This window comes from Sceloporus occidentalis, unplaced genomic scaffold (genome assembly GCF_023333645.1).
Source record: "Sceloporus occidentalis isolate IW3139 unplaced genomic scaffold, rSceOcc1.0.p SCAF_3, whole genome shotgun sequence".
NCBI classification, from domain to species: Eukaryota; Metazoa; Chordata; class Lepidosauria; order Squamata; family Phrynosomatidae; genus Sceloporus; species Sceloporus occidentalis.
Window position 1 is genome coordinate 86036085 of NW_028316983.1, and position 23353 is coordinate 86059437.

At 40.6% G+C, this 23353-nt stretch overlaps 1 protein-coding gene across 8 annotated transcripts in view; it reads left to right on the forward strand.

The window, feature by feature from the left end:
- The window catches only part of NFIA (nuclear factor I A), a 573426-nt gene that overhangs the window by 508754 nt on the left and 41319 nt on the right, over positions 1–23353 (forward strand). For 6 of the 8 annotated variants that reach the window (XM_089515288.1, XM_089515285.1, XM_089515283.1 and 3 more), the window contains 3 exons: positions 5756–5934; positions 10922–11087; positions 22830–22921. In XM_089515288.1, coding sequence (XP_089371414.1) covers positions 5756–5934; positions 10922–11087; positions 22830–22921 — 437 coding nt within the window. The remainder of the gene's footprint in view (positions 1–5755; positions 5935–10921; positions 11088–22829; positions 22922–23353) is intronic. The other 2 variants (XM_089515284.1, XM_089515287.1) reach the window with 1 other exon arrangement.

Below are 23353 nucleotides of genomic sequence, written 5' to 3' on the forward strand. Positions count from 1 at the left end.
AGAATCATTGAGTTGGAAAAGACCATAAGGGCCATTGGGTCCAACCCCACGTCATGCAGGAATTCACAGTAAAAGCACTCTTGACAAATGACCACACAAGCCTCTTTTTAAAAAATTCCAAAGAAAGAGACTCCACCACACTTCCAAGCAACATGTTCCACTGTTGAACAGCTCTTTCCATCAAGATGTTCTTCCTAAAGTTTAGGTGGAATCTCATTTGCTGTAACTTGAATCCATTACTCTGTGTCATTGGTCCAAAACTGCTTTAACTGCCCTGGCTTAATGCCAGGGAATTCTGGGAGCTGTAGTTTTGTGACAAATTTAGCCTTATCTTTCAGAAAGCTCTGACACCACAATAAACTACAGATCCCAGGATTCCTAACACTCAGCCAGGGCAGTTAAAGTGGTATCAAACTGGATTATTTCTTGCAATGCGTTTTGGACTCTAGTCGGCTCCCCTTCCCTTCCCCTTCAGCTGTCCACAATGCCAGAAAGTTGGCTCCAGAGAGTTCTTCAGCCATTTAGGACTCCCATCAAAGACTGGTTCTGAAGGTACATAGGATGCTCTGAGGAGATCATTCATGTCATGGTTCTACTAATGGAGATCCTATAGCAGAACCTCATTGGATTTTATCCTGTGTGAATGAGTGAGATCCAGGCAGGTTTGCCACTGGAGTTTATCAGACGAGAAATTGGAAGTATAATCCAATGGCAATCTGAATGCAATCATGAGGTTTAACGTTATTGCGTGATAACCCACTGCATGCAAATTCAGGCAATAGGAAGTCAGTCCGAGCGCAATCATGGGCTTTCACGTTATTGCCTGATAGACTGCCACACACAAATTTGGGTTCTATTTCAGAGGAAGGAACTGGCAAAAATCCCTCTGAGTTTACCTTAAAAATTTCTATGAAGTCAATTGATTGGAACTTAGGAACTGCAGAAGCTTGGTAGATTAGCATCAAGGTCTTCAGAACACACCATCAATCTGTGTGTGACTGAAATTGTGACTATTGCTTTCAGAATTATTATGTAGTCCGAGCACAATCATGGGGTTTCACGTTACTGCCTGATAGACTGCCACACGCAAATTTGGGCAATGGCATGCTATTTTGGGGCATTGGGGAGCCAGTTTGAATGCAATGATTATTCACATAATTTCGCTAAACTAGCGACTTTACATGAATGTGTTCTGGCCCCACTTTCTTTTCATTCAAAATTAAGAGAAATTCTTCACTTGTGATAAACTCCACTATCACACCTGATTGTGATTTTGCAAAACTGCTAGTTCCGCTTTTAAACTCAGTCTGCAACGTGGAGCTTATAGAAAACAAAATTTACCTACCTTGCTGAGTTGTTGTAAAGTTTACAGGGATAATATACATATCAAATATCATAGAGTTTCAAAATATAATTGTTCTTTAGTGACAGGACTGGATCTTATTTGTGTGGAGAGTTGAGATGCATACTCCAGCACCTATCACCATTACAATGCACACATGTTTCTAAACAATTGCTAGGAATTATAGTGTTAGTAGAGTGACAAAGACTGACCTGCTAAAGGCTAGTACACCTTTCTTCCTAATCTACTTAAATAAACAGTGTTCTTATCAAAGAGTGGAGAAATTATAAAATTTGCCAGATTTTGAAACCTCCCATATTTGGGCAAGATAAAAGGTAACCTGGCTTGTAGATCTCTTTACACAAAGACACTACGGTAAGCCTTATCACCTTAAAAAAGTAAGACAAGACAGAGAGATGGAAGAGACTTACCGCTTGACTGCATGATGCCATAGCCCTTTCTTTCCCCCTCTGGAGGAAGACAGTCATAAAACATGCCTTTTGCCAATTGGATTTTTCCAGCATGGCAAGAGGCACACTTTTATGACCATCTCCTTCAGGAATAGAATGGAAATGCTTTCAGGGCATGTGGAGCAGTAAACAGAAAGCTGCTTCTCTATCGCTGCATCCCAGCTTACTTTTGCAATAAGGAAGGGTTTAGCAAACAAGCCATGGCATGCAGGAAAGTGGTGAAATGGGGAGCTCCACTGTGGTGCTCATATGTGAAGGTAAACTGATATGTGCAATATTGGGTGCAAAGATAATGTCTGTGAAGGCAGGGTTGGCTGGTGAATTATGTGCCCCAGGGGCAGCAATTCAGTATTTTTCTACTGCTCCATATACAGATATTATTCTGCAAGTTGCAAATTAGCTCTGTCAGAGTCCAGAACCACCAGAGGTCCAGTTGAGCTCACAGCATCTACAGGAAGGGTGACAGTAAGATCCAGAATAGATTTGCCACTCTTATAGTCAGATAGTCAGATCTACCAGCCATCATGAGACAAAATGTAAAAGGATGTAGTATCAGGACAGATAGTATTACCATACTTTTTATTGCTACATCCCTTTTCCTCATGAAAATACAGGGGGAATACATGGCCCTCTTCATGAACTCTTCATCCATGGATTCAACCATTCATGATTTGAAAATATTCCCTCCCCCCAAAAAATCCCCAAAAGCAAATTTTTGCCATTTTATAGGAGGAACACTATTTTAATACACCACTCTATATAATGAGACTTGAGCAGCCACACATTTAGGTATTCACTAAGGGTCCAGGAACCAAAACACAGCAGATAACAAGGGGCCACTATATGTTTTGGTTTTTAAAATGTGTATAATTCCCTGGCTATATGCTTTGTGAGGTATTTGGCCTCCTGATCCATTGAGCTTAATGACCTGATTTTATGTGATGCAATAATATGTGACTGTGGAGATCAATTATCCTCATGACTCTGTACTGCACAAGTGTAACACTCCACATGCACACCTATGCATCTCTCCCCTCTCCTAGCTATCGCCCTCAGGATGGAGGGAGAACTGCTGTAGCCATTCATTGGTGGGAAAGGGAGAAGGTGACTTGTGGCCCAGAATTTTTCTGTCTCAGCTTTGAGTGGAAGAAAATTGAGGGCATTCTGCAACTCTAGTTGCAGCCAGGATGAGCCATTTTTTGGTCAAAAAAGGCCAATGAATGACTACATCACCCCCAGGGGCTTGGTAGCACCTTGGGGATTTTGGATGGAGCATAGGTCAAGATCTACTTCAACAGTATTCAGAACTACTGGCTATGTTGTCCATGTGTTTTATGATGAGCTATTTATTAATGGAGTTTTATTCATAGTCCAGCTAGCACAGAACAAAGGGCAAATAAGAGGACTTTTGCATTTCTTTCATTAAGCTTCTTCTATAGTGTCAGTGAGACACCATTCATATTTTTAGCTCTTCTTTGATATTGGCTTACAATCTTCATTCAACTTTGCTGTGTACTGCCAAGTTGTGCATTGCCAAACTGTCTATACCTGCTGTATCTCCAGTATATTAAGCATACTTCAGGGCTAATGCAATATATTTCCCTGTACACAGAGTGACTTTCATAACTTTTATCGAAGCAGTTCTTTGTGGTTTACAAATGCAGTGTATGGGTGTAGATAGCTATAAAAGTTTAATAGGGTTGGGCAGGAAAGGATGACTGTATACTTTGGTCAGAAATAAACTGTAATATGAGATGAACTATTTTGTATAAATCCAGTACTCTTCTGTGTTACAGTGTGCTCAAATAAAAGAAAATGACCAAAATATAGACACTTTCTAGACACAACCAGCTTACTGTATGACAGTGGTGAATTTTTTATATAGAATTCAGACAACTTTGCCTATGGATTGCTTTCATTTTGAATATATAATATTTAACTAGAATTCAGAAAGTAATTTATTTTTGCAGGGAAAAACATTTTATTTTTCTAGGAAATAGTGCTACTAAGAGTTGGAATACTACCCTGGATATAGTTTTGTTTTGGTTCAGCAGGGGAAAATTAGATAGTACCCAAGAAAAGATGAAGGTAACAGAGTATACAATTCTTCTATAAAACTGACAAAGGCTAGTTCAAATTTTATCTGTACCTCAGTGCTAAATTACCCCACAATACCAGTGAAAATAAATATTGATGACTTTGTAATACATTTTCTTCTATCACATTATTTATACAAATGACACTCAGTGTCCATGCATTTTGTTATTACTGTTGTTATTCAGGTCTTTTAGAAAAGATGGTGAAAGAGGTGTATAGATCATTGTTGTTTAGCTTGAACAAAAACAAGGTAGTGGCTCACAGGTCACTGGGATGGTAAATCTACTCTAGGCTTTAGGTTGGAAAAGGAGGGGAAGTTGTGGGGCTTTTTAAAAAGTTCAGGCTAAACTCTGGAGTGGATTCATCTTTCCTCTGACATCAGAACCACCATCTGACAGACACTGAATGGCCTTAGACATGCCACTATCTCTTAGTCTCAAGCCCTGCTTAGTCTCAAGACCTGAAAATACAGACTACAGAATGGCTTCCTCACACTGGCCATCACAAGTGGTAGTCTGATGTATCATTCTTACATATCTTGCTTTGCATTTCTACCTGTCAGCAATAATAGATGTTCCTTATGTAGAAATCCTCCATACTGCAAGGAAATTCAACATCATAAATCATGCTGTCAGTTATGATGGCAGCATAGATCTCTTTCACACAGCACAGTTATAGCACTTTAATACTACTTTAACTAACTGCCATGGATCCCTCTTATAGAATATTTTGGGATTTGTAATTTCATGAGGTGTCTAGAATTTTCTGCTACAGAGCAATAATACCACGCAAACCTACAGGTCCCAGGATTCTGAGGATACAATCATGGTAGTTAAATTGGCTTTAAAGGTATATGGTGTGAAAAAGACCATAGTGATTGTTTTCATGAAAGGACTATTTCTGCTTTTACGCAGTGAAATTAACTTGTATGCTTTAACTTGGATAATTTATGTAAGACAAATCTTCCACATTGGTAAACTGTACTATGACTACTAACTTTTATTATTATCCCAGTCATTGAAGTACTAAGATTTAAAAATACTTAATAGTTTGCACACACAAATAGATGACATCATTGAAACACATCAAAATACTTTGCTGTCTCATTCATTGCCTTGGGATATCTAAAGGCAAGAGCACTTAACAGCAATAACATCATTGCCTTTCCTATTGCAGATTTCATCTGTGAGTCATTGGCATGTGAAGTCCCTACCTTACACTTCTTGGACTAATATGAAAATTTTCTTGGGAACATTTTGAAAGTTTCACTTCTCACATATAAAAGATAGAGTGTGGATGCTGCTTTATATGAAAGCTTATTACTTAAAATAATATTCCTCCACTGTACAGAAAAAGTGACATAAACAAAACCTGAAAGAGCATCATCATTATGTTACTGCCCATTTATAGTCCAAAATAAAATGGTCCCCATGTGCAAACCAGAATTATGCAGAATGTCAATTAAATCAACTGTAATCTCCCAAATTCATTTTTTATTGCTGGTTTCATTAGAAAGGCTCTTAAGGTAATGAATACTCGTCACTTTTACCAAGAACTGCTGGCTCCTTTATAAATGATGACCACTAAAAATGCAGAAAAGACATTTTAAAATCTGGCTGCATTTAAGCTCTGCCTTTATACTTGAAGTGCTATAGAATTAAATATGACCTGATGTACTCTGAAGATCAGTACAGTGAACATGAGCACCATATTTTAAGATATATAAATTTGAAAAAGGGCTTCCTTAATGGAGATGTATTAAAATAATTAGAAGTGCAATGAATTTTAAATATGTTTATCCAAAACCAAAAATCTCTTATAATGTCTTTTGTTTTCTTCCCTATAGCAAGTCCACATGCAACACCATCGACTCTTCATTTTCCAACATCACCCATTATTCAACAGCCTGGGCCATACTTCTCACACCCAGCAATCCGCTATCATCCTCAGGAGACTCTGAAAGAGTTTGTCCAACTTGTCTGCCCCGACGCTGGTCAGCAGGCTGGACAGGTGGGGTTCCTAAATGTAAGGAAGCCATTTCTCTCTTTTTTTTCCCCCAGATGATTTGTTACAATGTCAAATAATCATGTCAACAGATGTGGGAGGGAGTCAAATACCTCTATGAACAGTTGCTTACTTTACTACTATAAGGAAAAAATGATTTTGGGACATGAATAGCCCAATGTTTAAAAGGTCTGAGTCCTACTGATTGTGACTGGAGTTACATTGATGAGATTTGCATATAGTTAATTTTGGCTAGCTTGTGCCCATCATACATTCTTTTTACTTGCTAAAATATAGTTAATTCTCAGACAGATGTAAAAACAGGTGCAGTGCCTTGTCAGTGATTAGTTGAACAGTAGTTTCCTAAGCACAATTTTACTTGCCATATACAGAACTCTACCAGAGATCCATGATGCCACTTCATATAGATCTACTCCACTATCAGCTGCAGGACCATGTTGTCCAGCACTCAAAGTTATTTTATATACACTTCATCACCTACATTTAGGTTAAACATTAATATGGTCTTCTGCTAAGCATCTTGTGCAAATATTCCTAAGGAACTTGTGCCCTCTCAACAAAGGGTCAGAACAGACCAGCGTAAAAAGCCAGCTTCCAGCCAGCTTGGGGTATGGCATGCAGACGACCGCCAGCTTCAAGCCACCTGGCCATTTACATGGGGGCTGGTTTCCAGATGCTCCAGGGCAGCATTTACACAACACACACCACTGGAGTGTCTTAAAGCCAGCTTCCTGCTGTGGTGGGGTGGAAAAGCTGGCTTTTTGTTGACGCAAAAAGGAGCAGCCGTTTGCCACTTCTTTTTTGGCCCACAAAAAGACAGTTGGGGCTGTGGTATGTGGTTGCCATGGATCCAATCCGACTTTGTCAGGGGTGGTCTGTTTCACTCCAAAGAGTGAACAAATTATGAGTCTGATTGGTGCCTCCAAGAGAGTCTTAAACAGCATACCTCCAAAGTGACTCGAAGCAGCTTTATTTTGGCTTGTCTGTATGGGGCCGTTATGATGAAACAATGTGGAATCCCTGGACTTTCTCCTGGGTCCTGTCTTGTTTACAGTTGCTATTTAGCCAGTTAAAAAGTTTGGTCAGTTGGTCTGTTGAAACTTGTACCAGTCAAATATTGGTAAATATTATTAAAGTATTATTAAATATTAGCCAGATGAAGAAAGCATTTGTTTCTTAGTAGACTCACTACAAACAGAATAATACTACAGGTTATCTGAAATTCTTGGGACCAGAAGTGTTCTGGATTTTGGAGTTTTTCAGATTTTGAAAAATTTGTATTTAGATAGTGAGACTGAAGTCTAAACATGAAATTCATTTCTCTTTTGTATACACTTTATACACTTTGAAGTTTATCACATGGGATGGATCCCATGCAGAAACTGGATTTAAACTGGGGAAAGAAAACCCGCAAATGTGGTTAGTTTTTCAGACGATATTCAGGGTTAACCCGAACAGAAAGTAGAAAAGACCCGCAAAAGAGGAGGAGAGGTAGACGACGTTAGCATTAATGAGAATTAACGTGACATTAACCAAACAGAAACTAGGCAAAACCCACTCCATTTTACTTTCGGAAAATCTCAAAAGTAAAAAGGGGCAGGTTTTGTCTACTTCCTTTTTGGGTTAATGTCACATTACCTCTGCTTTTGCAAGTTTTTTCTGGTTTTTAAATTCCATTTCTGCACAGGAGTTTTGCAGTTTGCCCCCATGTAATAAACTCAATAGCCTGAATGTGATTTTATACACAATATTTGTAATGATTTTGTGCATGAAACAAAGTTTGTGTACAGAAAGAAAAAGTGTCACTATCTCAGTCACCCGTGTAGAAAATTTTGGATTTTGGAATATTTCAGAATTCAGAATTCTGGAGAAGGAAGATTCAGCCTGTATTTACAAAAATGACTTATCTAGAGTACTGGTGTTCTTTCACTAAAGTCCCAAAAAAGAGCTAATAAATTTGTTCCTATGTTTAAAATTATGTCCAAACCTGGCCTTAACTGTTGTATGAAAAGATGGTTTGTTTCCATAAACATTCAACATAACTCTAATTCATTAAAATGGATACTAACAGTCTTCTTCTAATACTAAATGAGAAGGAGTTGCATACAGGGCAGAGCATCAATCATACTAAATCATATTTACATTCAAATTAGTCTTGTATATCATATGGATGTCTCTTTTGAAGTCCTTTCTTGTCCACAGTAAAAGAAAAGCAGCAGCTGCTGGTGGCTTTTCCAGCATCAGTGGGGTGATAAATCCATTGTGAGGTTCTGCTAGAATTTTAAAGGAGCTATCCTCTCCCCAGAATAAGTTCAGCACTGTCTTTAAAATTTGAACTAAAATCCAGAGTACATTCAGTGCTCACTGACTTTAGAGCAACTAATGAAAAAGACACCGACTTCTGGGCTGTTGTGATATATGCCACTGTGATTAATACTTGTATACTTAGATTTAGGTTTTCTTCTGAATATTGTCATCTCATGACTTATCAGGAGGTCAGCATGTATCCAGGAAGGAAAGCTATTTATTATTATTATTAACCTTTATTTATAAAGCGCTGTAAATTTACACAGTGCTGTACATACAATCTTTTTAATTGGACGGTTCCCTGCCCTCAGGCTTACAATCTAAAAAGACACGACACAGAAGGAGAAGGGAGTGGTAGTCAGGTAGTTTATTCTACATGGCTGGTGGAAGATGCTAGAAGTTATCCAACTTGCAGGGTAGTGAGTTCTTGATCCTAAATAAGGAGTACACATATATAAATCACCTAAGTTTTTCAAGACTAGAGACTAAGGGACCTCATCCCCATAGTCATTGTTTACTTTGTGGAATATCTGATAAAACCATAGGCTGTCCATTGATAAATTGACAATATAATGACAGTACCACATCCAATGTATGTGCAACATGAACCTCTTAGTTCATCCTTTCACCTGCCACAATCCCAAAGGTATTCAGCTTCATGCTTTCTGACATAAAACTTAAAACATGATGACCTAGCAATTTTTATTAATTATTTCTTCAGACAGGAAAGTAAGAAACAGCTGTTTCAGATCAGCCACATTCACTTTTTTTTTTAAATAACTTTCCTATAGCACTTTAGATTAAGTTGACCAGAACTTGAACTCGAGGAGATAAAAGTACAGTTTCTTATGGTTCGTTATTCCTAAAAGCTGTTATCTTTTTCCTTATCTCTCTGAAAAATTAAACAGTCTTCCAAGATGTTGGTTGAGCAATCTCAGGTTGTTGCTTTTCTCAAATAAACTTTAATAATTATCTTCATGAGTTTGGAATAGCATTCCATTTGTAGGCAGAAATGATTAACTCTGTGTACAGCCTTATCTAAAAAGAAATGCTTGGATGTCTTGCAAATAGTAAGGCACTTAACGCAAGAATAATGATTGCTGTTGTTGTTTTTACTCTTTATGTGTCTGATATGCATCATTTCTGAAAATATAAATGGCTGCTTTTAGCACCCAATTTGTTACCTATGTCTGATAAAACTATATCTGACACTGTTACCAACACTTTAGATCCAAACTCTGCAGCTGATATTAAACAACCACAAGAATGAGGAACATAGCCACTAACACTACATTGTTTAAAAGAATGCCTGCAATGCTACTAGAACTATTTTCCATAGCAATTCTCAGGTTTCTACATTTCATTAATTTGCACAAGATGTACTATGAGCAAGGCAACATGTTTGGCATTTGTTTGGACACTTATGAAATTTAATTTAGTGGAGCTTAAATTTTGAATATATTTAGGATTATATGGCTAATTTCCCTGTTCTCACACCACACCCCAGTGCAATGTGTAAAACAGCCTTTAGAACTGATCCAACATGACTCTATATACTCCAGCCATTACTTTTAAATAATATCCAAATCATGCTTTTAAAAATGATTATATAAACTTTAAAAGGGATTTTCCCTTGAATATTGAATAGTCATTTGTTTAAGTTATCCCAAATTATGTGCTCTGTCTTAAACTGAGAAAGAGGAAAATTGATGCATAGACTGATGAAAATGATGTGTTGTAGTGAATGAACAAGATCATAGATGATTCTTTTCAAGTTAACCCCCCCCCCCCCAATATTGAGGCATTTCTTTAGTTGATGTACATTCTGTTTTTTGACCAAAGTACCCATAGTGATTCATAACTTTCATAAAGGGTATGTTTAACAAAAGAGCAAACCCCAAAATCATCTGGTTTCCTTCCTTCTCATACATACATACATACATACATACATATTAAAATGCTCTTAATCAGGATTAGTGCTATATTCTAAAAATCAGACAACTGTGATTTGATTAGCCAATGTTAAAAAGAAATTTTGTCCAGTGGATGGAACGTGGTCTTGTGTGATGTTGGCCCTATCATTTGTTTAAGCATCTGACACCACAAAAGCTGGTGGAGCCTTTGACTTACTACTACTTATGTGTTACTTCTGAGTAGTACCACAGACTTGCAAATCCATTTGTCACCTTGGTCAACAAAACTTCTTGAATGAATTAAATAGATATGACAGAAGTGACTGTTACATTTAACCCCTTGTGAGAACAGCAGGTTTGAAATAAATACAGAAATAATTTCCTGCCATAAATAAAACAATATGACTTGATTCCTAAGTTGCTTCTCCATTCAAGGTATCAAAAGGAGTGATTTACACTGTCTCTCCTTCATCTGCAGCTATCATCACAAGCCCTGAATATATACCTTCTCGTTTTCATTCAGTCAGTGCCTCAAGAGCACATTCTCAGGGAGCTGCAGGGGAAAGGGGGAGGCATACACAGAAAGAAATTTGGGTCCAATGTGTCCATGTGTATATATTAAATTTTATCAATCCAAGCCATTTCTGTTGTGGGTTTCCAGCATTTTCCTTTAGCACCAAGCAATAGTAAGTTTCTACTATAAGTGTTTATGCTGCTATTTTGTTATTAGAGGCAGCTAATCTTTTTTTCTCTTATATATTTGGCAGCCCAATGGTAGCAGCCAAGGCAAGGTGCACAATCCATTCCTTCCTACCCCAATGTTGCCGCCACCACCTCCGCCACCCATGGCCAGGCCTGTGCCTCTGCCAGTGCCAGACACAAAACCTCCAACTACGTCAACAGAAGGGGGTGCTGCCTCTCCTACTTCACCAAGTAAGTACAACTAGAAAGAAGAAACTGTGGGACTTATGATTATTATTTGCAGCTTTGTCAATACCTCGGTGAAGTAGAACAATAATGTAATGGCCATTCTAAAAAGCTGATTTCCTTTGCCCTTCAGAGCTGTAAACCAGCCATAAATCTAGAATTGATTCCTTGTTAATAGTGTATGGTTAGGTTACTAAATTTGTTTTCTGAATTAAGTATTTTATAGTTCTCTGGTGGTGGAGATCTAGACATAGAAATTATCCACCGAAACCTTGTCAAAAAAATATTTTTTTAAAAATCAGTTTGAGCAGCTGATATCAACACATGGACCCCCCAAGGTGTTTGAGCCTTTCTGGTGGCATGAAAAAAGCAAAGCCAATAACATTCTTTAACAATAGCATATTCAGCTACTGGCTCCTTCAGTTATCTGCTGCCCAACTTTCTTTCCCTTCAGCTGTCACTGCAATGAGGTTCTTTTTCTCTCCACAAATTGAAAGAGACTACTCATTCAGCAGCCATAGCTCCAAGCGAGGGTTAACCTTGCCATAAAAGATCCAGAAACTATCCAGGTTGGAGATGTAGCCTGCTTCCATCATTTATGCATGTAATACAGAGGCGGGATACATACCGCCATTTAGTACGTATAGAATACGTACTAGGGTTAGGAAGGGGCAGTGCTTCCGCACCTCCCTAACCCTAGTACGTATTCTGTACGTACAAGATGGCGGCGCCCCTTCCACATGGGCGCCGCCATCTTTGCGTATCGGACGCTGAGCGTCCGTACGCGTCGCGCCGCTTGTGACGTAGCGAGCGCGCCCCTGGCGCCTCGCTACGTCGCAAACGTGACGGTAAAAGAAGCTCCATTTTGGAGCTTCTTTTTCGGTCCGCGCGGGAGTCGGGCCATCTGAAGGCTCCGGCTCCCCCGCGGACCTACTGGCGGCGGCGGCAGACCGCCGCAAAGCGGCGGTCTGTACCCCGCCACAGATAGGCTGGGATCCTGCTGGTGTCTTTCACATGTATCAGTTTCCCTATGAAAGTGGTTGGGCATTATTGTCATTAGCAATAATAATAATTTTATTTCTATACCGCCTTTCTAAAGAAATCAAGGCGGTTTACAGCAAAAAATACATACAATAAAATCCAAAACAGTTAAAACATACAATAAAAACAACAACCCAATTACCAAACTCATGCCAGCTAGACAGTGCTGACAAAGGAGGTAGGGAGAGAGTATCCCGGGGCGGGAGTCAGGGGTAGGCCTGCTTGATAAGATAGGTCTTCAGCCCTTCTTAAATTGGACAAGGGAGGTGGCTGAGTGGAGCTCAACAGGCAGCGAGTTCCAGAGGTTGGGGGCCGAGGTGGTAAAGGCCCTCCTGGTGGTGGTAACTAATCGAACCTCTGGAGCTCTTAACAGTTGCTGCCCAGATGATCTGAGTGTGCGGGGCGGATTGTATGGAGAAAGGCGGTCCTCTAAGTACCCTGGGCCCAAGCCATTTAGGGCTTTATAGGTAATAACCAACACTTTGTATTGCACCTGGAAGCGAATAGGCAACCAGTGTAGGTCTTTAAGGACCGGTGTTATATGACTGGCCCTGGATGTACCAGTGACCAGTCATGCTGCCATATTCTGCACTAATTGCAGCTTCCGGGTGTGATACAAGGGCTGCCCCATGTAGAGCGCATTGCAGAAATCCAAGCGAGAGGTTACCAGAGCATGTACTACAGTTTCAAGGTCTCTCCGGCCCAGGTAGGGACGCAGCTGGCATATCAGCCAAAGCTGATAACAGGAGCTCTTGACTGTCGCATCCACCTGAGATGTAAGGTGGAGCGACGAGTCAAGGAGCACCCCCAAACTGCGTACTGAGTCCTTCACGGGAAGCGTGATCCCATTCGGGACAGGTGGAACCACCGCCATCCCTGGGCCAGGGGAACCTATCACAAGTACTTCCGTTTTCTCTGGATTCAGGCTGAGTCTGTTTTCCCTCATCTAGCCCATTACCGACTCCAGACAGGCCACGAGAGGAGAGATGCCATCCTTGGTCACTGCATCAGTCGGAGACAGAGAGAAAACTATTTGGGTGTCATCAGCGTACTGATAACCCCGCGCCCCATGTCTCCGGATGATCTCTCCCAGCGGTTTCATGTAAATGTTAAAGAGCATGGGAGACAGAATGGCTCCTTGAGGGACCCCAGATTTAAGGGCCCTCTTATCGGAGCACACGTCCCCCAGCTGCACCATCTGGAACCTCCCAGAGAGGTAGGATCGGAACCACTGGAGCGCAGTGCCTACCAACTCTACCAGGCGCTCCAGAAGGATACTATGGTCTATGGTATCGAAAGCCGCTGAGATGTCTAAGAGCACTAACAGGGACACGCTACCCCTGTCCATGCCCAGATGGAGATCATCGACCAAGGCGACCATAGCAGTCTCAACCCCGTAACCTGCCCGAAAGCCGGTTTGAAATGGGTCTAGATAATCCGTTTCATCCAAGATCGATTGAAGCTGGATTGCAACCGCCCTCTCGATCACCTTCCCCAAAAATGGCAGCAGCGAGACTGGCCGGTAATTGTTATGTATCAAGGGGTCGAGGGAGGGCTTTTTTAACAAAGGTTTAACTATAGCCAATTTTAAACTAGATGGAAATTGCCCATCCCTCAAGGATGTATTAATAATCCGGTGTAACAATGAAGTTACTACCGGTCCCCCCTGAGCCGCTAGCCACGAGGGACAGGGATCGAGAGAGCAAGTTGTCTTCCTAACGCTTCTAAGGATCTTGTCCGCATCCTCGGTACTTACAGACTGAAATTGATCCAGTACAATCGAGTCCACGGAAGCTCTGGATACCTCTACTCTGGTTTCTGCTCTAAGACTGGCGTCAAGACCTTCCCTTATCCGAGAGGTTTTATCCGCGAAGAAGTTGTTAAACTGGTCACAGCAGGCCTTGGATGGTTCCAGAATAGGGTTCAGAGCCGGAGGGAGTTGAGTTAGCTCCCTCACGACCCTGAACAGCTCTGCTGGACGTGACTCCGCGGACGCGATACGTGCACCATAGAACGAATTCTTTGTTGCATCTATCGCCTCTCCATAGTCCTCCAAAAAGCGGTCTAGGAGAGCCTTGTCGGATAAGCGCTGGTGTCTCCGCCAGGCGCGCTCTAGCCGTTGCAGTACCCGCTTCCTTGCCCGGAGATCTTCCGTAGTACCCGTATACCAGCAACATTTGCATTCAGTTCAAGGTCATAGAAACAGAGTTGTGGACATGTAGGTGTGTACTCTTGGGTAATAGGTATCTCTCTATCCCTGCTAAACTGGCAACATTACTCTTTCATTTGTGCATCTTATAGCACATTCTACTGTATATTTCTTTTTGCAGCAGTGGCATTCAGTATAAGGAATGAATAGTACTTATATGCAGTGGTTTATACTATGAAACCCTGAAATGGGGTTTCAACCACAGTAAAATACTGGAGTTCTGCAGCATAGGCAATGCAATGAGCTGGTATTGTGCTCCTACACTGACTAGTTTCATTATCATCCTGCAGGGAAAGACAGAGAAAGAGTCATAGAATCAAAGAATCATAGAGTTGGAAGAGACCGCAAGGGCCATCCAGTCCAACCCCCCTGCCATGCAGGAACTCTCAATCAAAGCATCCCTGACAGATGGCCATCCAGCCTCTGTTTGTCTACATTTAAAACATTCCTTTTAGCAGCAGCAACAAATAGTCATCTAGAGGCAATTTGTTTAATGTTGTTTTGTTTTATTAAAATATATGACAAGATCTCAAGGTGGCATATAAATAAAAACAAATTAAAACAGTTTATGAATGCAAAGCAGTAAGGAATAATTTAAACCCTCTATAAAAATTTACCATGTTAAAACCATGCACATGCACATATTTGGTTGAAATCAATTTGCCAGAATTCTTTAGACCCCCAAAACTTTTGTTTTTTTAACTTGATGCTGGAATGAAGACAGTGTCAGCACCAATCAGGCCTACATTGCTGAGGCACCAGAGGATAGTAAATTCTCTTCCATGTCCTCAAATAGTGTATTGTTCCCACTGCTGGTAGTTGGGATAATAATAGTGTTTATTTAAAACACCCCTTTCACCAAAGGACAGTTCATTAGAACATAAACAATGTGAACACAACACTATGAAATACTTAAATAATATACTGATATGCTAAAAACAAACAAAATTCTCATCAGAGGTTTTTGCTTCTGATGGCTGAAATTTTCTTCCCTAGTTCTTTTTATTAAAATCTGTTCTGCTTTGGGCATAAAGCACAAGATATTTACAAAATGCCTAGTCTTCCCTTCTCCCCCATCCCACACTGCCTACCATGACCTTTACTGGTTTCTACACCACCCAAGCCATTCACTTCTGGTACAGCCACCTTCTTCACCTCCTGGCTGGCTCCCTGCCTCCAAGGAAGCAAAAGTAGGAACGGGGTGTGAGCTCTTGCCAGTGATTGGTTCCTGACTCTTGCCCCTTAACATTCATTTGGGAAGATCAGCTTCTTTAGAAATTAAGGCCTAGAACTGTGGTGGCAAACCTATGGCACGTGTGCTCTCTCTGGCACATGAAGCCATTTCAGAGGGCATATGGAGAGATTGGAGGGAAACAGGGGCATGCCTGTTCCTCCTCTTCCCACACCCTCCCATGCCTTTAGCTGCCTCTCCAGAGATAGCTAAAGGCCCGGAAGGACAGGGGAAGAAGAGGAACAGGCATGTGCCTGTTCCTCTTCTTCCCCCCCTCCCCCGAGCCTTCAGCTAGAGAAAGTCCCGCCCCCAGAAGGCAGAAGTCCTGCCCCCCAGAAGTTTCCAAATCCCTGGAAGTCCTGGCCCCCAACACTGGGTAACACCCGGTGCAGGAATGCCTTTGGGTTTGGGCACTCAGTCTCTAAAAGGTTCATCATCACTGACTTGGAAATGTCATATTTGCAGCTAGGAATACATGTAATGAGCTTGGAATTTGGAGCAAGAGTGAAGTAATTAACAAGCAGCTTAAACAGTGTTGCAGAAAAGCTGAAGCTACTGAAAAATAGCAAATCTTCAAAGCTATAATGCAGAAAGAGTCTTTAGAAAAACCCAGAATATGACTTAGGTCTGGAATGTAGCTACCTGGAAGGGGGCAAAAATTAAGACATTATTCTAGAACTCCCACTTCCCCTTGAAATTGTCTTTTAATATCCAAATGTCTAGCATTGTAGTAATAAAAAAATTCTCTTGAGCACTTGGAACTAGAGTTTAGGAATTTGAAGAGAAGAAGCATGGTAGGTTACCAAGGGAATGTGTGCACAGAAAATGTAAAGGTTCTAGTTGCAAAAAATTTACAGAGTCTCACTTTCTACAATGCTGGAAGTTTGAAGACTGAAAGAAAATTCCATTTGGGCACTGGTGTCTCCTTATGTGGGCTAGAGGGGGCTACCAAGGAGGCGTAAAGGTCATCCCTTCTCCTTCACAGTACCAGTGGAGGCCTCCTCCTGAGAACACTGCCGCCACCATGGTGAAATTGGGAGAGTCTTACTCATCCCTTGTCCTTTACTGCAGCAATGGTGGCCTCCTCCTGAAGAGACAGCTGCCACCACAGCAAAGATGGAAGAGGTGCATTCACCCCTTCTCACCCCACAGCAGGAGGAGGACCTAACTGGGTGTCACCCCTCTTCTGGGATGTCACCCACTGTGAACTGCTGCCATCACCCCCAGTGATGTCACTGCATTTGGGTGGTAGAATTTTTATTTAAGGATGCAGATCCCTCATTTTCTCCTTCCCCCACAGCTTCATGCCAGTTTAGTTCTGAATCAAGATACTTCACATCTCTTATTATATCTCAGTAATTAAGAGCTTGGACATCTTACCATTTTTTGTACTACAAAAGCTGCCAGAAATCCCAGCTGGTGTGGACAACATAATGTTACCTAATGTTTCCAAACTCTTGTGATGGTCATCTATTTTCGCCTTGTTTTGGATATATGGAGCATTATGAGATTGCAATTAAGATGACATACTTTATTAGGTGCTGTGTAGACCTGTAGTTATTTCTCACCTCCAGCTCATTTGTGCAAAATCAACATTTCAGTAAGAGCTAAAGGGCTTTAATCAAGAACCAGTGAATTGCCAAAAGCCAACCAACGAGCTCATCACCAAGTAAAGATATGAACTGCAGTATAGTCTTTTGGAGCCTGGTGTTTTGCACACCGTGCTACACTATCTCTTTAATTTGTTTATTAGATAATGCACATTTACTCTTTATTTTTCTACCTAAGTGGATGTAATGCATATACTGTCAAAGACATTGTTACTTAGTATCCATTTTCTCATTCAAATGGCTCATGAGTGGAAGTTTGCTTGCTACATAAAATCCTGATATTAGGATTGAGGTGAAAAAAGGAAATAAATGCACATTTGCCACTACCTTTACATGTGTTATGTATATCCTAGCATTAATCAGTTTAATGTCTAGTCTGAATTTCTGATTAAATTATATGTCCAATGGGTGTCCAAAAGCTACAACCAGGTGTTCATTTAGACACACTAATATTAGTTTAAAAATTAGGTTTAAGAGAAAATTAACTGGAGGGGTGACAAGAGAAGTCCCTGCACGTGTCAACGGTCATACAGTTTCCAGCCTTGCTGCAGCCCATAGCAAATGCCATACTTGAGTATAGAATCAGATGCAAAGAGTACAAGTAGCTCTACATTTGTCTCCCAAGGAGCTTCTTGGAAGCTGCAGGTGGGAACTTTCTATAGCAATGAACTAGTAGGAAATTAATACTCAACTTAGGCATGGTACAGAGCGCCAAAAAGAGGCACTGGGAAGGCACCTCTCCTTGCTCTGCAACAGCGCCATAGCAACCAAATTGCGTGATGTTGCTGCACAGCAAAAAAGGAGCGCCTGGAAGCGGCTCCTTTTTGCGGTGCAGTTGCACCACCGCAAACCACCAGAGATGATGTGATGGCATCGCAGCTGCACAGCGCTGTTTGGAGGCTGCGCTGCTGTGACATCATAGCTATGCACACTGGGTAGATGGTGCTACGCAGCTGCAATATTCTCGTCACGTGCTAGGGTTGCGGGGCGTATGCACACACCACCCGAGCCAACCCTAGCACGTCGCCATGATGCCACAAAGGGACCGTCTGTCCAGGGCCAAAGTGCATTGTGTGCCATAGCAGTAGAAGTTTCATGTCAGATAGGAAAATAAAACAATCAGGTGAGCTGATTGATCTACCAGCTTTGGTGGCAGATTCTAAGACCAGACTTTTTTCCCACAGACATGCTTGTCTCTTAGAGCAATATGGTTTGCTTCTATATCTGTAAAATACTGCTGAGCTTTCATTTCCTTTATGTACACTTTGGTTCTGAAAGCACTTTGCTGGCACAAGCCCATTTTCTAATGTTTGCAGCATGCTTTATGGCAGAAGGTGTTGCTACCCTTCAAAATTACTGTCTTTCAGATGTGTTCTGTCAGGTTCTCTTGTTTGCATCTTAGTAAAAGCATTTGGAGAGGATTAAACGTTACTGCCAGTCATGTCAGAATAGTTATTCATATCATGCATTTGCACATATCTTCATTCTTGCAAAGAAGAAACAGCACTCTTTTAGATGATTTCTGCCCAGAATTCTGCTTTGCCAGCAGTCATTCTTGTTGATTCTACATTTCTTTGAGTAATAATTCTTTCAGAATATAATCTTATGTATTTATTTGATTTATACCCCACCTTTCTTTTAGGGTTGAATAAAACTACTCTTCAAACTATAGAAAATTAAAATGAATATTCATTTTGATAAAGTTGCTTGTGTTGTAACTTATCACAGTATGCTGTGGTATGTTCTAGTTAAGTACTATCAACTCTAGTAAATAAGAACTCTAGAAAGCCTCAGAGGAAGCACCTACCTGAATCTGCTAGGTGGAATCATTTTTAACTGGAGAAGCCATCAATTCCATGTCAGACAATATATGTACAAAACAGATGCTTTTCCACTGGCTTCTCTCTGATACTCAGATAGAGGAAAGTTGGGTCATGTAGAACATAGCACATATAAACAGAGAACTGATATAGTTCTGTTGCATCATAGTGGTGCTCTTGGTGACTATCTGAGGATTTCATCTACCTCAAAAGAGAAATGATAATGTGGATTCAAAACGCCCTGTGGTTTTTTGAAAAAATAAATCCTTTCAGTATTGTTGACTTTATCAGGACTACTCTGAAATCACCAATTACATAACCATGCATGTGCATGCACATACAGAAGAGATTAGAAATGTTGACTGGCATCCTGTTCAGCAATAACAGTGTCATAGGTCTGATTTATGAAATTATGCACTTTTAAGGTTTTGCTCTATCACAATGACTAAAAGTCCTCCCAAAACCTACAGTTTTAGCCATCTGCCCTGCTACAGGAGGAGGGCTGGACACATCATCACTCACCCTCAGAAATAGTTGTGTTTGGATGAATGTGCAGTTTAGACTGAGGGGGTAGTATTGGGAAATGTAGCTATGGAACATAGTTGTTTCTCTGCAGCTATGAATCTTCTAGTTCAAGATCTTAACGGTTTTTTTTTTACGTCTACAACTACCAGAGTTACCCAACCAGCATGACAGTGGAACTAGAGTAAAAAAGCTCTGAGGTTAATATATAAATAGATAATTATGATTTATATATTACATGAATGGTGTAGGAACCACTGTGGCAGAGAGAACCTGCCACAAGATTTAGACTGGAGTAGCATACCAAAATTTCTTGTTCTTCTATCTGCTCTTTTTCTTTTGTAGTAATCTCGATGAGCTAGTTGGGCCTTTCTGTTATACTTCTGTGGTGACAAAGAAATGTTTATTGTGCTCTCTAGGTGCAATTTTGAGGGCATTGTCAGTTCAGGTGTACTAAAGCAGATATACTAAAGCAGATGATTAGATGTACTAAAGCAGCACTGCTGATAACCAGCTCACTGTATTAGAAATGGATTTTCTGAAATAGTTTGCTGTTTACTTTTTCTTAATTAAGGCCCAGTACAGATGGGCCCTGAATGACACCCTCGTCATGTGCTAGGGTTGCCTCTGGGCAGAGCACCCACATGCCCCGCAACCCTAGCACATGACTAGGGCATCATTGCTGCGCAGCGCCATATAGATGGTGTGTGCAGCGATAATGTCACTGCTGTGCTGTGTCCAAATGGTGCAGCAGCAATTTGTTCGCACTGCCGCACCGCCACACCGCCACAGACTGCTTGCAGTGGCACAAAAAGGAGCCTCTTTTTAGCGCTCCTTTTTTTTTGCTGCACAGCAACAAAAGGCAGCCCCAGCCCACACTTTCAGGCCTGACTGTACTGGGCCTAAGGCTTGAACACAGTATGCAAAGGGAGCTTGTAACACCTTTAAGACTAACTGAAAGAAACAAGCTGGTAATTGAGCTTTCATAGACTTGAGTCTACTTCTTCAGATGCATAGGTTTGGAGTGGAGGGTCCATGGACATACCTGTATAAGTAGGCTGTGTGTAAGTGTAGCAGTGGAAATGCAAAACTTGTGAGTATGGAGATGAGACAAGTTCAGTTTTTTTTTTATATATATATATTATTTATTAACATATTTGCATATTAATAAAAAACCAGATAAGATAAAAAAATAGTGTTACAATCATCCAATCACATCAGTTATTTTAGCTTTACCTCCCCCTCCCCTCCCCCTTTTAGTTCAGTTTTAACAAGTTCAGTTTTAACAATAGTCATTGGGGTTCAAAAGTCAGATGTTGTCTAAGGAGAATTTGGCTCTGTTGGTCTCTGAAACAATTATGACAAGGATGATTGTTTTTCTGATGCTCAAAATCCTGCTTGCATGTCCATGTAGGAACAGAGGAAGCTACTTTATACATCTGTTGGTTTATCTATCTGTAACAAAGTGGTGGATCATGATGGTCCTAAGCAGAATCTTTTAACCCTGTTGATGTACTACCCCAGTATAACTACACTAGTCTAGGAGATTATATCTGTGAGTATAGAGGCAGAAAAGGAAGTGGGGCATTGGAGGAATAGGCTGGCAATTTTGTCTGCCTTCCCTCACCACCATTGTCTGACCTTGGAAAAATGCAATACCTGTTCTCTGTGTCTCAATTTTCATGGTTCTCATGTATAACTGGAATTTATTGTTAAATGGAAAATGAATAGCTGACCATTTCCCCATTAATATTTTGTTTAATATCTCATACAAATTGATTCCCATTCCACAGTTACGGTATCTCAGTAATTTAACTAAATTGTTTTTTGGGGTATCTTTTTAAAGCTAGATTTTGGTGATATTTGTCCATTGGTTTGATGATCATTTTACTGATGTCAATAATTCTGTTAGTAAGAAAATGGCATAACAAGCAAAGTCCTCATCCTCATTGACTGGAGAGTTTTTCTTCTTTTAAACTCATTTATATTTCTTTCAAAGAGACATTTGTTTTTCTTGTAAATTCCATTATAGTTTGTAACTGCTATAAGAAACATAGTTCTCATCAGGCTCTCCTTGCTCAGTGGACTGAAGTATGTGGAAAATATTCCATATATTTCTACTTAGAAACATACTGGACACTTGAATTTTAAGCATATTGAAGGTCTGAAAAAATAGCAGTGAAGAAATTTTGCGTCAAAACTAAAATTAGTTTCAAAACAATCCTAATTTCCAAATCCACAAACTGAAGTGGTTTAGAGTGGGCAAAAGTATCCTTGGCAAAGAGGAAGCCTCTGCTATATTGCTATACCCACAGAAAGCTCTAAGGGCATAGCTATAGTGGTGTTTTTGCCAATAGGAGATCTTCCAGGTTCCAGGTTAGAGGCAGCCACCTGGATCTCTGGATCCCATTCCCATTCATTCCCTTGAATCAGGCCATTCAGCAACACAAACTTGGAGCTAACAGAGGTATTTTGCCTTCCATTGAAATGAATTGGGGGGGGGGGGGGGATGACATAAAACAAAAATTAAATTGCTGACAAGAAAAAAATACATCTGCCTGACCTGCTGCCCAGCCTAACCTGCATAAGCCCATATGCCACACAGTATTGCTCTTCCCAAAGCAATTAATTAGATTTTGAAAGATTCTAGTTTAGTTTCTTACATAGCATTTTATGGTGGCACTCCAGATCTCCAGCTAGAACAAATGGAACTGATGGAACATGTTGCTCAGAAACACAGGAGCCACTTGATCATGGCCAATGCCTTTATATAAATGCCAACTTATTTCTATAATTTTCACCTACCAAATTCAGTACACCCCATTATGTTCTGATTGTTGATCGTTTTAACCAGAACAAATCCAAAATAAAAATGACTTGGGATTTGTTCAGACCTAGACTTGGAGATTGAATTCTGATCTGGAATAAAGAACTGATTGCCATATAATGCATGTAAATCAGTTCAAAGCATCTTTGTTTCTGTGAATGAGTGTAATGGTTTATTGCCATAAATTGCCTGTCCCACAGATAAGTGTAGTTTGTTTCATTGAACTTGACATGCTTTATTCCAGATGTATGACATAATTTCAGTTTGTGTTGAAAAGAGAAAATGTTTCCTCTTGCCTAATTATGTCCACCTTGATTATCTCCATCATTTTAAATCTAGTTTTTTCAAGTCAGATCCTTTATCCTGACAACATGACTTCATTGTATGTTTCAGCATCAGTATCTGTTTAGGTGGCTTTGTTGTTTTTGGTGTTATTTGTCTGTGATCTAGTGCTGCTTCCTGAACGCATGTATCCCTTCCCTTCACAGCCTACTCGACACCCAGCACCTCCCCTGCAAACCGATTCGTCAGTGTTGGACCACGGGATCCAAGCTTTGTAAATATCCCTCAACAGACACAGGTGGGAAGCTTTCAACTACTGCTCTGTTTGCCGTGCTGTTTGTTAACTCTCTGGTGTACTTTCACGTTGCTTTGGCAAGTGACTTTTGTCTCTCCACCAGTCAGCTCATTCTCATGGTCTAAGTATCAACAGTGGAATGTCAGTATCTGTTTGTATTTGTTTGGGGATGTTCTTGTGACAACAATGCTTTTTGTTCTTTGTATCTGAAAAAAAATCAATACTTTTGCTCCTGTTCTTCAAATACCTGCAATTATTACCTGCATAGTAGGAAGTTGGGGAGCCACATTGGTCCGCTGTGGGGCCCTAAAGTCACATTGTGATCACTACCCTCCATTTTTAGATTTGTTTTGGAACAGCTTTTGGAACACAATGCCCCCAAGACCTCAAGAGCTTGTGTGGGTACTTATGCCTTGTTTCGTTCTCCCCTCACAC